This window comes from Trichosurus vulpecula, chromosome 6 (assembly GCF_011100635.1).
Source record: "Trichosurus vulpecula isolate mTriVul1 chromosome 6, mTriVul1.pri, whole genome shotgun sequence".
Taxonomy (NCBI): domain Eukaryota; kingdom Metazoa; phylum Chordata; class Mammalia; order Diprotodontia; family Phalangeridae; genus Trichosurus; species Trichosurus vulpecula.
This window is the reverse complement of record NC_050578.1, coordinates 139,897,639-139,913,423: the sequence shown is the minus strand read 5'-3', so window position 1 is coordinate 139,913,423 and position 15,785 is coordinate 139,897,639. Positions and strand designations below refer to the sequence as shown.

General features: G+C 39.1%; 1 protein-coding gene across 2 annotated transcripts in view; it reads right to left on the bottom strand.

Annotated features, from left to right (window-relative positions):
- Window positions 1-396: 396 nt before the first annotated feature.
- The window catches only part of PRDM5 (PR/SET domain 5), a 169,311-nt gene continuing 153,922 nt past the window's right edge, over window positions 397-15,785 (bottom strand). The window contains exons 14-15 of one of the 2 annotated variants that reach the window (XM_036762361.1): window positions 8,732-8,836; window positions 397-561 (exon numbers count right to left, since the gene is read on the bottom strand). In XM_036762361.1, coding sequence (XP_036618256.1) covers window positions 397-561; window positions 8,732-8,836 — 270 coding nt within the window. The remainder of the gene's footprint in view (window positions 562-8,731; window positions 8,837-15,785) is intronic. The other variant, XM_036762362.1, reaches the window with a different exon arrangement.

The following is a 15,785-nucleotide window of genomic DNA, read 5'->3' as shown; positions in this document are numbered from 1 at the left end:
GGTCATATCTCCGCAGCTAGAAAGGCCAACAGAGGTCATCTGGCCCTCCCTTTCCCCCATTTAATAGATGAGGAATCTGACCTTCAAGGAGGTTAAATGTCTTGTTCAAGGTCACAAAGTCAGTGAGCATCAGAAGTGGGCTTTGAACCCAGGATATCTAATTACAGAGTCAATGCTCTTTTCGTTGTGTCACTTCCAATGATATTTTTCTCTCTTGACTGTGTAACTGTGCAAGCCTCTTCATCTCCATTGGGCAAACAGTGGATACATATTTTTTTCACACAACAGATGGTTTCAAACATGACTTTTTTTTTGACAAAGTATAGTTCCTACAAACATTTAATTGACCATAATCAGAAAGGAGGGCTATGTCTTCCTCGACCTCTCATGGCCTGGTCAGCTATCAGCCTCTCCATGGACATTCTCCATATGTACTTTGAGGTAGTCATTCCGTGTGAACTTCTTATGGCAGAAGGGGCATTCAGCCATAGGACGATTGGGGTTGTGGGTCAGCTTATGGCGGATCAACATTTTCTTCAGGCTGAAGGACAAGTCGCAAACCTGAATGATATTAAGATTGAAAATATCTTTAAAATCTCCAAAAAAATCCTCAAATATGTGTAAAGCTCAACCCCATACAACATAAATGTTATGCTGCACAAACTTATAAGGGCCAACAGTTTTAGAGCGGGGGACCTTAAACATCACAAAGCCCCATCCCTTCATTTCACAAATAATTTGAGGCCCACAGAGGTTATGGTTTCCGCGATATTCCTTTCTCCCCTACCACCTAATACCATTCCCAGAATCATTGGATTATTGAATTTAACATGGATAGAGAGATGAGTTCATCTATTCCAATTCCAAGAAATAGAAGCCCAGAGAAGGCTCCTTAGAGTTGGCCAACATTACCCAGGAAGGAAGTGAGAGCTAGAGCTCAAACCTATGTTCAGTGATTTCACTACCACTCAAAGCTTCCAATAGACAGTAGACGTCCATGGCCTCCAAATTTGGGCATGGGGATGGGGTATATTATTGAGTTGACATGTTATCCTTGCAGTAATATTGATAACTAAGATGTATATAGTGCTATGTTCGTTGTCTTCCTAATGGTGAATCATTTTTGAATCCCTCAACTTAATCTGACTCAATCACACAGATGCTTTAAAAATCCTCCCTTAGTCTTTTTGCTTAGATTATTTTTTTAATTGATATTCATTAGTGATACTCAGCTATGGCACTTTTTTTGTTTACCCTTTTCTACTTTATGTAGGAACTGTATCTAGCTCATCAAAGGAGTTTGGTAGTACTTTCTTCCTCAATTTTGAGAAAAATTTTTGTAATATAGATATAATTATTCATTAAATATTTGTATCTAATGGATAGATAGACAGACAGATAGATAGATAGATAGATAGATAGATAGATAGATAGATAGATAGATATATAGATAGATGATGTGCCAGGCGCTCTACCTAGTATTAATTCTAAAAATACAATAAAAAGATTCTCCCTGCCCTAGAAGAGTTAATATTCTAATGGGGAAAAACAACAAATCAAAGGGAGATAAAAGGTGGGGGGAGTCTGGACCAGAGTCCCCAAATGGCGGCAAGGAACACAACTCAACTGGAGTTGTTTGGAACTGAGCAGTGCAAGAAGTGAGCATGGCCTGTGTGGAAACTCCATCAAGGGGAACTGCTGGAAGGTATTCATCAATTGGCAAAAGAGGGAAGAAGGGTGGAGACATCTCCACAGTGAGAAGGTCACTGAGGTGAAGGTGGAAAAGTCATCTGGGGAGTCAGGGGCTAAGCTGAACTCCAAGTGATGAGAAAAAAAAAAGGATCGGGAGGTGAATGATTTCCTTACAGTCACCCAATTAGGAAGGGTTGGAAGTGGAATTTGGACCAAGGCTTCCATGTATCCACATCTGACACTCCATTCCCCATACCATGCTACTTCAGAGGTCATCCAGGTTTCATTTCATGGAGGGACAGCCCAGGATCCAGAGAAAAATGATTTCTAAAGTTCTAAAAGCTAGTGAATGGCAGTGCTGGAATTAAACCCAAATACTCTGCCTTCAGTTTTCTGCTTTTGTTTTTCCCCCTCCAGTATACCACCTTGCTCTCACAAGACTCTGAGAATTGTCACCAGGAAGGAAATGATTAATTATCAAATGAGAGCTATGGACAATAAGCTCTTCAGACTCAATCCTTTTTTGATTGCACCACTTTTCTTTCTATTATAATGTTGAGAACAATTCACTACTATATTTCATTTAATTTCTCTAAATTCACTTTTTAATGGAAGTTGTGTAATTAGGGAGAATTTTCAAGAGGAAATTTGTATTTAAGGGGTGTATCTAGGAGCAGTTTACAGAATGAATTAAAGGAGTCAGGACCAGGGACAAGGACACCAGTTAGGCAGTTACAATACTAGTCTGAGAAAGAGTGATAAGGATCTGGACTAGGTTGCTCATGCCTTCTCCTATAAGGCTACCTCTCATCTGCTTTCTATGTATCTTATATTTGTCTGTGTACACACATGTTATCTCCCCAATTGGAAAGTAACTTGAGATCAGGAACTATTTTGCACTTTTTCTTTGCATTCCCAGCACTTAGCACAAGCCTGGGTACACTGTAACGCCTTAAAAAGTGCTTGCTCATTGACAGGCTCACAGCAGGAGGGATAGAAATGTGTGGACAGGTCAAAGGGAAATTACAAAAAAAAGAATTGAATTTAAATTTGGGGTCTATGGAGAGGCTTCTGCTCCATAGTAGTTAGGAACTCCTTCTTCTCTTCCTCTTCCTCCTCCTCCTGCTCCTCTTCCTACTACTACTACAACTATTACTACTACTACTACATCTACTACTATTACTACTACTACTACTACTACTACTACTAGAAACAGTAATTGCAGTTAGCGTTTGTATAGTACTTTTATATTTTCAAAGTCCTTTATTTATGTTGTCTTATTTAGTCCTAAAAACATTTGTGTGGTGCTTATTATATTTTCCCCATTTTATAGATAAAAAAACTGAGACTAAGAGAAAAATTCAATGACTTGTGAACGGTCCTATGGTAAGTGTCTGAAGTAGAATTTGAATGCATCTTCCTGACCCCCAGTTCAGTAGACCATCCACTGTATCGCAAACTAATAAAATTAAGTATGAGGAATTATCCATTCACTAGGTGAGAGGTAGGAGAATGCTGCAGATGAGAAACAGGAGTAGGAGCTAGATCAGATAAACAAGTTGTGGCTGGAGAATCAGATAGTTGATTCTGAAATCTTAGAGGTAGGGCAGCTAGGTGGCACAGTGGATAGAGTGCCCAGCCTAGAGTCAAAAAGACTTGGGTTTAAATTCAGCCTCAAATGCTTACTAGCTGTGTGACCCTGGGCAAATTACTTAACCCTGTTTGCCTCAGTTTCCTCTTCTATAAAATGAGTTAGAAAAGTAAATGGCAACCCACTCCAGTATCTTTGCCAAGTAGAGCCCAGATGGGGTCATGGAGAGTCAGACACAAAGGAACAGCGGAATCATGTATTGAATAGCATACTATAATACTGATTAAGGTTTTGTACTGCTTTGAACTTTACACAGCTGTTTACATGCATTACATCACTTGAACTTGTTTGAGCCTCACAACAATGCCATTGATAGGTATGGAAACTGAAGCAGACTTTCAGTGTCCTGCATGGGTTAACATGACTAACAAATGAGTGCAGATTTGAAATAGAGAAGGACCCTGGTGGAAATCACTGACTTGGGAGTTAAACCTCTTAGCAAGAAGTGTGTGTGACAAGGTAGGACCCTCAAGGCAGAAAAAAAAGAAGGTGATTATAGTATGACCTGAGGGGAAGTGAGATTCTCTATAAAAAGCCAGTGATGGAGGGAAGAGATGAGGAAGAGACAACAGATGAAAGGGAGTTTTTCCATAATGGGACAAACGTTCCACAGGGCACATGACATCAGAAGTTGTATGAGTTGTGGGGCATGGTAGGGAACCCATCTTCACTGTTACCTCAAATGACATAAATCCTTCCTTTCAGTTAATCATGGAATTGTTTGGAACTAGAAGAGACCTCGAAGACCCTAAAGTACAATCTCATTTTACAAGAGGGAACTGGGCTGAATGCAGTGGAGGGATCTTATTTCTCACATCCTTTCAACTTTATTAAACTACATAGTGGCAAAATCAACCAAGCCCCCCCCCCCACCACCACCACCACCAAAGCACATCCATTTGGGATTACAGGGAAAAAAAGAAAGGATTACCACCTGCCAAAAAAAGCACAAATGCAGCAAAGGTGATTTTTTCTTCCTCTCATGAAGCCTGTAAAAATACTTTACTCTGACAACATCATTTTGCTCCCAAATAATCTTTTTGGCACTTGGTGATAGGCTCTCCCACTCAATTTGTTATTAATAGCCAGATTGGTAAATTGTAACCATTTGTATCAATAGGTCATTAGAAGGAAATGAATGAGCAACAGTGCAATTACTCACATAAGGGAAGGAAATTGAAGCTCTAAGCAGCGCCCCTGCCCTGAAGTTTGGGACAGGGGATAGAAATGGGAAGGAGAGCCTGAATGATGACAGACAGATGTGTTCAGTTACAAAACTATCATTATGAATTAGGTTTCAGTGCCTTGGTAAGAATATTCTGGATCTCTCTGAATGTAGTGGCTAGAGTTCCAGACTCAGAGTCAAAAGTCCCCTGTTCAATCTTGCCTCTGATAACAGATTGGCTGTGTGACCCTGGGCAAGTTACCTGCCATGTCAGCCTCGGGTCCCACTGCTAAAGCAGGGTACACCATTGATGTCCACACAGCGAGGATAACGACAAGGTCTACCTCTGGGGATTGTCACAAAAATCAAGTAAGATAAGGTATGGAAAGGGCTTTTCAAATGTGAAAGTATTAAATAATCGTGAGCTAACATGCTGATGACTGATGGTGGTGGTGATATCACTGTACCAAATCTTGTTCATCTTTAGAAAGGGCATTAAAATATGTGTACTGCCCATGACCAAGTCTGCTGAAATTCAGGTGTCAAATACTCTGCTACTTAGTTGATGATGATGATGATGATGATGATAGGTAATACACACACACACACACACACACACACACACACACACACACACCTACCAGGTTCCAGACACTATGTTAAGTATTTTATCAATATTATTGCATTTGACCCTCACAACACTGGAAGGTAAATGCTATTTTTATTCCCATTGTACAGATGAAGAAACTGAGGCAATCTCTTGAAGCCTGGTCAAGTGGCTTACCAAGGGTCAAATGGCTAATAAATTTCTGAGGCTGAATTTGAACTCAGTTCTTTGTGATTCCAAACACTCTCCCCACTTTGCCAGTCACATCAGTGATGCTCTTCCTAATAATTATACATCCACCACTTGTCTTTCATAGATGTGGAGGAGCCTGTATACCTGGTTTATAGAATTTTTCACCTAAAGAAAAAAAAGGCTGGGGGCGGGGAGCTCTGCTTTCTGTTGATCCTGGGCTGTTGGAGAGTGTTTCTCCCTCTAGTGGTCTGCAGAATGTGCCCCTAGCCTCTGTAGATATGGGACCATAAATGCTCACAACAGTGGTTATGTGCATGATAACAGCAGCAAAAATCAAATTACACAGACACATTCAATGCCGATTGTTTAGTCAGCACAGGGCTTGGCTCTGCAGATGGTAAATTTAGAGAAGGCACAATCCATGCCCTCCTAGAACCTGGTCTAGCAGGAAGGATGAACCACCCTTTGAGATAAGTATAATGCCCAAGGACACACTCTAAGTCCTTCATAAGCACCTGGTCCTGAGTGGGTGGGTGCTGGAATAGGCAGCAGTAAGACTTGAGTTTAAACCCTCCCTCATGGACAAGACTTAATAGGTGTGTGACCATAGGCAAGTCATTTCAATTTGGATTGCCTCAGTTTTCTCCTCAATAAAATGGGGATGCCTCCCAGGATAGTTGTGAAGACAAAATGAGAAAATATTTGTAAAACATTTTGAAACACTCCAAGTGCTATGTAAATACTAGTTATTACTATTGTTCTTATTAATTATTATTATTAATATTGGAGAGATTCAAAGCACAGTGTCCTGTCTAAAGTCTGAGGGGAAATGTCATGGAAAGGACTGGACCAGAGAGAGAGGACAAAACAGGGAGGGCTCTCAGAGTGGGTGGTAGAGTCTGATATGCTTCTCCAGAAGAATGTTCCTCAGAGGACATAATGAAAGCACCTGCAGAGATGACTTTCCCAGGGAAGGCGGTCCCTACAGACTGCAGAAGCACACATTATGCATTGATAGTATCAAGGGGCCAGAACAGAAATTGTTTCCTCAATTCCCACATCCCCAATGGCTTTTCCTAGTCTCTTCCCTCCCATCCCCACATGGACAAGAAGCAATACAAAAGAAAGAATGAATGAAGATAAATGGTTATTTGCTGGTTTCATGGAAAAGCAGACCATTCCTAGGGGGTCATAATATGAGAAAAGTGGTCTGCAGACCTTAAAGTCCCATCTAAATTAGCTATAATAATAATTATGATGATTATCATTATTAGTTTTAGCATCATTCTTATCCTAATTCCCAGGGATGAAATAACTGCATTTTTCCATTTGACTTTTTGACACCACTTTCTTAAATAAAACCTCTTTTAAAATAAAAAGGACATTCCCTGAAAAGTTCTGTGTTTCAATATGTTTAAGATGTACAAAATCCTAGGCCAGAAGGCCAGCTGCTGGCATTCACCACAGTCACTGGGAAGAGAATAGAGGAATGACAAGCTGGCTGCACATGTAGGGGAGGTGGCAGGAGCTGCTGAAATCAATGAAAACACATCGGAGTTAAGACAGTCCTTGAAGCCCAGGAGAGGAAAAGAGACAGAAATGAAATGGTGGCATCCCCTTCGATGGCCAAGCCAATGGAAGGATGAAATGGCATTGAGTAAGCTGCCTGAGGCAGTCCTTGGGAATCTGTCAGCTGCATGGCCAGAAAGTCTTCTGCTGTGGCTTTCAAAAGAAATCTTGAGGCAACCAAATCCGAATGCATCATTGACAGATTGTTCTTTTAGAACACTAGACTTGGAGTGAGGAGGAACTGAATTAAAATTTTACCTCTATAGAACTATATATAGCTATGTAACTGTGAGCCAGTAATTTCATCTTTCTGGGTCTCCATTTCTTCATTTGGAAAATGGTGTGAACAATAATAGCAGTCCTCTGCCAGGGTGGTGGGACTGAATGCAAAAATGGGAGAAGCCTTTGGTGACCCTTAAAATTCTATATAAATGTGATGTATTTTATCTGTCTATATAGTATAGATACAGAAATAGAAATACATGGTTGTAAGGCAATGACACATGGAGTAAACCAATTTACAAAGAATTAAAAACGAGTATCATACAGAAGATGTTGGAGAGGTGTCTGGTAGCTGTCCACATGGCAAGCCTCAACATTTAACCAGTGAAGAACTTTAAAGAACATAAGTAAAGGATGCCATGAGGAACTATATAATGGAGAGAGAAGATGGGATGGTCACATGAGAGACAACAAGGGGTGACAGGTAGATGGCAAAAGTACTCCACTAATGCCTTTATCATGTCAAGAAAAAGTGAGGAAACTGAGGCCCAGAGAGGTTAATTATATGCCTGGTGGGCACATAGGGCAGTTAGATGTCACAGTGGATAAAGTACTGTGCCTATAGTCAAGAAGACTCATCTTCTTGAGTTCAAATCCAGGCTCAGACACTTTCTAGCTGTGTGACTTAAATCACTTAACCCTGTATGCCTCAGTTTCCTCATCTGTGAAATGAGTTGGAGGAAAGAAATGGCAAACCATTCCAGTATCTCTGCCAAGAAAACCCTAAATGGGGTCATGAAGAGTTAGACATGACTGAACAACAAATGATCTTTGAGGGTCACATAGCTAAGTGGGATCTTGAATATGCATGACACAGACACAGACACACACAGACACACACACACACACACACACACTCACACTCCTTTGGTGCTTCCCCTGTTCCTTTCCTCCTGACTTTTCTTCTCAAACTTTCAACATGACTCAAAAATGAACTAAAATACCCTATTTTTTTTACTCATTAAAAAATGGTCACATGCATTTTCTCAGTTAAGTTTAAGTGGATATTCATTCATAGTGTATATAAGGTTGGCCTGATGTTTTTTCTGTTAATGAAGTGATGTTTTGGACGCCCTGAGATCAGTCCAGGTTCAAAAAAGCCCCATGTGGGCTTCTGGTCTGAAAGATTAAATAGCCTGGTCATTCAACCTAGCCAGGGAAATCCCTTCCATACACAGTTCCAGAGTCCTACGAAGTGGAGAAGAGCCCATCAAACGATAATTCACATTGGGGTAACTAATTCATTGTTTGCTTGCCTTTCTTCCCAAACAGTACAGTAACTCTTGACAAGCCAAGATCTTAACATCTCTGAACCTGCTCAAAACCTGGGGTAGGTGCAAGAGAGCCTACAGACACATTGTGCTTTTGTGACTCAGAAGAACAACTAAATAGTGCTTCAAAAAGAAAACAGGCTCCATGGACACTAAGCCATGAAACAAATTTACCCAGTCATTTCCTCACCAGCAAGCAGGGTCAGTGCAATGATGGCCATTGACCTTGAGGGGAAGGCCTGGAGCACAAGATGATCAGAGGCCCTCTCTGCACTCAGGAAAGACACAGGGAAGGCACTTACATCGCACTGGAATGGCTTTTCACCGGTGTGTGTCCTCATGTGCTCATCCAGGCCTCGTTTCTGACTGAAGGCTTTGTTACATTGAGAGCATTGGTAGGGCTTCTCCTGCATGAAATGAGAGGCAACAAGGGAAAGTGGGTCAGGCAGTGCAAATGTTCTGATATCTCCAGGGGAACATTACGGGCACAAGTTTCTAAGGGTTTTCAGTGAGTCTGGAAAACTATGGTCTCTTTTAACTTGGCAAGTCACAGGATTTAAAGAGCGAAGAGAGTAAAGGGACAGACCTCCAACATTTCTCCCCAGCCCCACCAATTTAATAGATGAGCAAACTAAAGATTAGAGTCACACTATTAGTCAGTGTTGGAGGCAGGATTCAAACTGAGGTCTCTTCACTCTAAATCCTGAATTCTTTCCACTGCTCTATATTTCCTCCCATCTTGTGAGATAGAGGATAGAGGGACAGAATGCTGGACTTGAAATGGGGAAGAGCTGAGTTCTAGTTCAGTCTCTGGCACTTAATAGTTGTGAGACTGAACAAATCACTTAACTGCCTCCATTTTCAGTTTCTACATAAATAGGGAAATAATAGCATCTACTTCTCAGACTTTATCATTTTTTGGAGGATAAAATGAGATATTAGTTAAGTGTTTTTCATACCTTTGAGTGTTATGTAAATGTTGCTTGCCATTACTATTATTATTAATTTACATCATCATCATCATTTATCCTGTATATATTTTTTAATATCACAAAAAAGCAACCTTGAATAAGTCTACACGGTAATCAGAGGGGGTAAAGTATTCAATTTTTTTAATCTAAAAGGCTAATTTTCACAAATTTAGAACCACAGAATCAGAAGAGAAGCCACGAGCCTTCTAGCCCAATCATTTCCTGAAAACATAAGTATCCAAGTTATACAATAACATATATAATTTACACACAGCTTACTTTTACAAGATACACAAGGGGCTCTTAACCTTTTGGTGTCATGAACTTCTTTGGCCATCTGGTGATGACCATGCCCTTCCCGCTTTCTAAAAGTTCTTTAATGAATAAAATAAAATACATAGAATTACAAAGATAACCATGGTTAGCAAAAATGAAAATGTAGTTGTTGTTGTTTTCTTTTATTTTATTTTTGCCATCCAACTTCCTTCCCTCCTTCTTTCCTTCCTTCCTTCCTTCCTTCCTTCCTTCCTCCCTATTATTACCCTCAAATAACTTATATTCTAATAAGAGGAAACGACACATGGAGGGATTTGGTAGCTATGGAAAGATGAAGTCATAGGGATGACAAGTAGAGCTTCTCACAAGTAAAAGTAGAGTGAATCTACCAGGACATACTCAAAACATACATATTGCCCATCTTGTACAATTGCAAAATAGTCTATTGTAAGGTAATAAAGATCACTGATCACCTAAAATAACTAGAGGGATATTCTGCTTCCATAGTTATTGTACCAAAATTCAGTATTTCATAGATTAATTTACAAATTGTATACAACACCAACCAAACTACCAAAAACTATTCATAGAACTAGATAGGATAACAAAACCCATTTTGAGGAATAATAGTGTAGAACCTCATAAACATGCATTTTTATGAAAAAAAAATCTGTGTATTCATGATATTAGCACTTCCATACCTTAAATTTTAATGTTAATGTAATAATAATTAGAACTATTTGGTAATGTATCATAATAGAAACTAGGTCAGCAAGTAGTTCTAATAAACTTAAGAACCCAAGTTACTGGGGAAAGGACTCTATATTTGATAAGTACTACTGGGAGAAAGACTGTGGTTAGACAGATATTTTATTTTGATCCACAACCTGCCTTGTATACCACAATGAGCTCAAAATGGATATGCAGTGTGACTATTAAAAACACATTAAAAGCATAAACAAATTGAACTGAGAACCAAATTAACTACCTTTAAGGCTATAGCTATGGGGAAAATTCTTACTCAAACAAAGGCAATCACAAAAGATGAGATAGAAAATCTTTTGACTCCATGACATTGAAACACTTTTCTCCAAAGTCAATGACTTGGATGATGTGGGAAACTGTGGGGAATGGTGGGGCAGGGATGGGGAAAAAACCAAAGAAACATAATTACAACAAATACCATTGGCAAAAAATAATTTGCATCAAATACCTTTGGTAAATCTCTAAAATCTTGATATGTAGGGAAATAATACAAATATATAAGATTGAAAGCCCAATGGATAAGTGGACAAAAGGTATTAACAAAATGTTCTCAAAACAAGAATTATACATTATTAATAACCATGAAAGACAGCTCCAAATCCCCCATCAAAAACAAATGTGAAAATAAAGAAACAAAGATCCCATGTTTCACCTCACACCTGGTAAATTGGCAAAGTGACAAAAGATGTAAATAGTTAATGTTGTAAGGGTTTTGAAAAGACAGGCATGCTAATTTTGATATTTATGTGAATGTTGTGAAGTGTTCCAACTATTTTGGAAAGCAATTTGGGAATCATACTATGGTAGAGCCTAAAATGTCCACACCCTTTGACCCAGAGATAACACTGATAGGACATAAATACCAAGGAGATCCAAGAAAGAAAGGCCCTATGTGTACTACATATGCACGTATCTGATAACAAAGAAACAGAAACAAAGTGATACCCAATGATTGAAGAATGAATAAACAAATTCTGGTATATTAATAGATAATAATAGATAGACTTGTTCCATTTTGCATCAAACCAAAAGGTGAAAGTTGCTAAAAGGTTTCAGCTGGGTCTAAGGAAAACTTCTCAGATATTGGAACTATCCCAAAGATGAATTGGCTGCCTTTGGGGGTAGTGGTTTTTCTTTCAATATAGATCCTCAAACAAAATTGAATAGTGGTGTTGGGAATGCTTTAGAGTAGGTTCTGGTACAAGTTCAGGTTGGACTGCATAAACTCGGGAATCCTTTTCACTTGAAATCCTAAAATTCATTGAATATTCTAATGTCAGGTTCTTAGGTCTCTTGTACAGTTATCCCTTCCATACTGTGGGAATTAGGGGTGTGGCACACCCTGCATCTGCAAAATCTGTGTAAATTTTTTTGGCCCTCCCTTTATACCAGAGAAGTTGGATTTTTTCTTTTTCTTTTATGGGGTATTTATAGCACCTTGTTGTAAAATTTGGGTTGATATTATATAATACCATGCATATATTTTATTCATTTCTGAGTTTCTAAACTTTTTCTGCGTCATCTGTTGGCTTTTGTATGTCATCTGTGGCTTCCACAAAACTCCCTCCAAATTCTCATTTAATTTCTTATGCTGATCCATGATATATTGAAACCATGAAGGGGAAAGTTACAATGTGGATGGGATAACTATATATTCATTCTCCTGCATTCTTAAAGGGGTCCTAGGCCTGCTTCAAAGCTGACCAGAGGAGGAAGACAGTAGGGATAGGAGGCATAGTATAGTTTTCACAGTAACGGAGTGTGATAGCCCCAGGGAGATTCATTAAGCAAGCCTAGTGAGGCTGGCTTTGACTCTTACTGACCAACATAGCAGCTAAGGGTGAGACAGAGACATCACTTAGTTCCACTATAACCTCTGTCATGGCATCTTCACACTTCCTATAGGCTGTGTGCATGTGGTCATATTCCCCCGCAACTGAGACCTCCATGAGTCTCCCCACAGACAGATCCTACAAAGTAATTATTTTTCACTTAAATTTTTAAACCAGCTCTATCAATTCACTCCCAGTAAGCCACTAGTTAACTTCCTTTATTCCTGTTTCCCAGTTGTTAAAATGGAGGCAGACTCCAATTTATCAAAGATGTTTTGAGCATTGTTTACAAAGAAGGCTTTTTTAAGATGAAAAATGCAGTCTAGGAGAGAAGAATTGACTTCGTTAGCTTGGCTGAACAGAATTATTTGGTCCCTGATTAACTGTGCCTTTGCATGCTGACATAATATAACTGACAAATAGATTGTCCTTCATTATTATAGCCCAGGATCCATTATTAGAAGAATGGAGGGCAATCTATGCGTCAACTAAACCATATTATCATTCAGAGGTAGAATTAATCAGGAACCAAGTCACTCCGTCTTTATCAACCAAACTTTGGCAAGAACATAGAGTTCGAAAGGTGTATTTAGCACCATGTACTCTAGTGTGTCAAGTTTTGCCCTTTATTCTATTGTTGTCATTTTAAAATAGAGTACCACTAAGTTCAAATGCTTTCCTTCAAGATAAACATCATTGATAAATCTCCATTAAAATTTTTTTAAAGAGCTACATAATGTTTTTTTATTATATACACAATTTTAGGAGGATGTAAAATGCTTTAAAATTGGCATATAGGTATAGCCTTCCTTATACAGTTAAAGCTAATTATTAACAAGCATTTCTTAAGTATCTCTTTGTGTCAGGCACTAGGCTAGGAACTGGGAAAATGAATAAAAGTGACATAGTGCCTGCCTGCCCTTGAGGACCTTACAGTCTAGCATGAAGAGATACATACCTAGTTATATGAAAAATATGTGTTTTACAAGATAATGTTGTAGGGAAGACATTGGGCATTTATATTATTAAGGCAGAATTCATGACTTCAAAGATAACCAGGAATATGCCTGAATGGTCGAGAATCGCAGGATATAAGGAATTCTCTAAGTAGAAGGCAAAGGAGTTAAAGCATTTATTGAAACTCAAAAGTAGCAGACCCATGGACCAGTGTCCCCAATTCGACATCCTGGCAAGAACCTCCCAAAACCAGAAGGCCCATCTCACAATAGTGACCAGGAGGCCACAGAAAAACATTATGGCAGCAAGCCAAGCCATACTGGTGCTTCCCCCCACCCCATGCCAGGGCCCTCCAGCAAGAAGACCACCCACTGGCCTCAAGCCCCTGCTCAGCACTCTCTGGTCTCCATGGGGGTCAGTCCTGCCTTTTTGTAGCACCTGTCGCCACTTCTGCCACAATCTCCAAGCTGTGTTCCAGCTAGCTGACTGCTTCCTCTCTTCCTCAGCTCTTAACTGCTCTCACCAACTGCCTCTTAGCTCTGCTCCAACAGCTCAGCAAGCTCCTCACACCACAGGCTTCATGTCATCATGTGGACCAGAACTCAGGCACCTCCCATTGGCTCCAGTCCTAGCCACTCCCCCCAGAACCCTGAGAGCCCTACCTCCGAAGCCCATTCAAATGGGCGGGGAAGATCTTCTGGTTCACTGATTGCCTTTACAGCATTGGAAGGTATTTATTCATCAGAAGAATGAATAAAGGGTTCCCATAGAAGAAAATATTTAAATTTAGCCTTGAAGGAAGCTACCTATTCTAAGATACAGAGGTAAGCAGGGTGTGCATTCCAGGCATAGGGAAATAGCTACGGCAAGGACATAGAGTCTGGTAGATCAGAGAGTGCCATATTTGGAACAGTAAGAAGGCCAATTCTGTGTGTGTTGGGGGGGAGGGGATAGGTGTGTGTGGGTGTGGGTGTATGAATGAATCAATCAGCAAGCATTTACTGAGTGCCTCCCACATGCCAGGCCATGTGCTTGACACTGTGGAATCACTGGGGATACAAAGAAAAATAAAACATCCCCTTCCCTCAAAGATCTTACATTCTGATGGAGAAGACATATAGTTATATACAAGATAGCAATGTGTAAAAGGCTGGTAAGGTAAGATAGGGCAGGTTGTTAAAGGGCATTAAAAGCCAACAGGAAAAATTCATATATTTGATTCTATAGGTAATAGGGAATGACTAGAGTTTATGGAATAGGGGAGTGACATAATAAGACCTACATTTCAGGATAATCCCTTTGGTGGCTCCATGGGACGATGCTGTGATCATTGGCCTTGAAAAAACAATCAGCTTGCTTTACATACAGTAGAATACTGCATTCTTGATATCTTTCCATTTACTGTATGATGGTAAAGATGGTGGCTACTTTGGAATAAAAAAGACTGCATGTTCCCTACTGTTTCTTCCTTGAAGATGCCCTGAATGTGTATATAGATTATTCTCAAAAAATACAGGAAAGGGAATGGACTTATATGAATTCTCTGCAATATATAAGCTTAGAGTTTCCTAGAACACTTGAGAGGTTAATTGACATTTCTCATGGTTGGAAAAGTAGGCCAGGTGTTGCTATGGTTTTCTTGATTGCTTTTTATTGGTGGTAGGGATGGGGGTAGGGTAGGAAGTAATAAACTCTTTGCTATCTTCTGCTCTTTCCAATTCCTTTCCTTTAGATACCTTCATATATTATCCTTCAAAACATACAACTGTGCCATCTCTTGCAAAGATGTCTTCTATAGTCACTTGATCTAATCCAACTACTTTTTCTCATCAATGTTTTCCAATGTAAGAATTCTTCTGCCTCAGTGAGCAAACCTATAACTGTGATCTTAGAGTTTGGATGAGGTCATTTCACTTTTTGATGGTGAAAATGTTTGTTGTGTGCTTATAAAAATGGCTATGGGGATGTGGACCTTTTAACCAGCTGAAATATGGAAGAAATCATAAAAGACAAAATAGATGATTATAATTATGTAATATATTACTTTGCACAAATGAAAGCAATACAGCAAGAGTAAAAACAAAATAAATAGATCAGAAAAAATCTTTACCCTAATATCTCTAACAAAACGCTGACATTCAAATTCTATTTCATATTGAAACTAATATATAATCAGAGCCATGCACTGATAGATGCCATCAAAAATAATAAAACATACTTTATGTGATTTTTAAAAAAAAATATACATTATCAATAATTATTTGTAGAAGAGTTCAGAGCCATTAATCATCAAAGTAACAGTACTTAAACTAACTCTGAAATACATCTGCTTAAAACTTGGCACATCAAATTGGCAAAGACGGTAACAGATGACAAAATTCAATTCTGACAGACCTGTAGGAAAACAGGCATTAAATTCACAGCTGGAGAATCTGTGAATTATTTTAACCATTTTGGAAAGTTATACAGAATTATATAATAAAATATTTCAAATGTTAATACTCTTCAATCCAGATATGCCAATTTGACTTTCACTGTCTAAGAGGGTAAGTGAC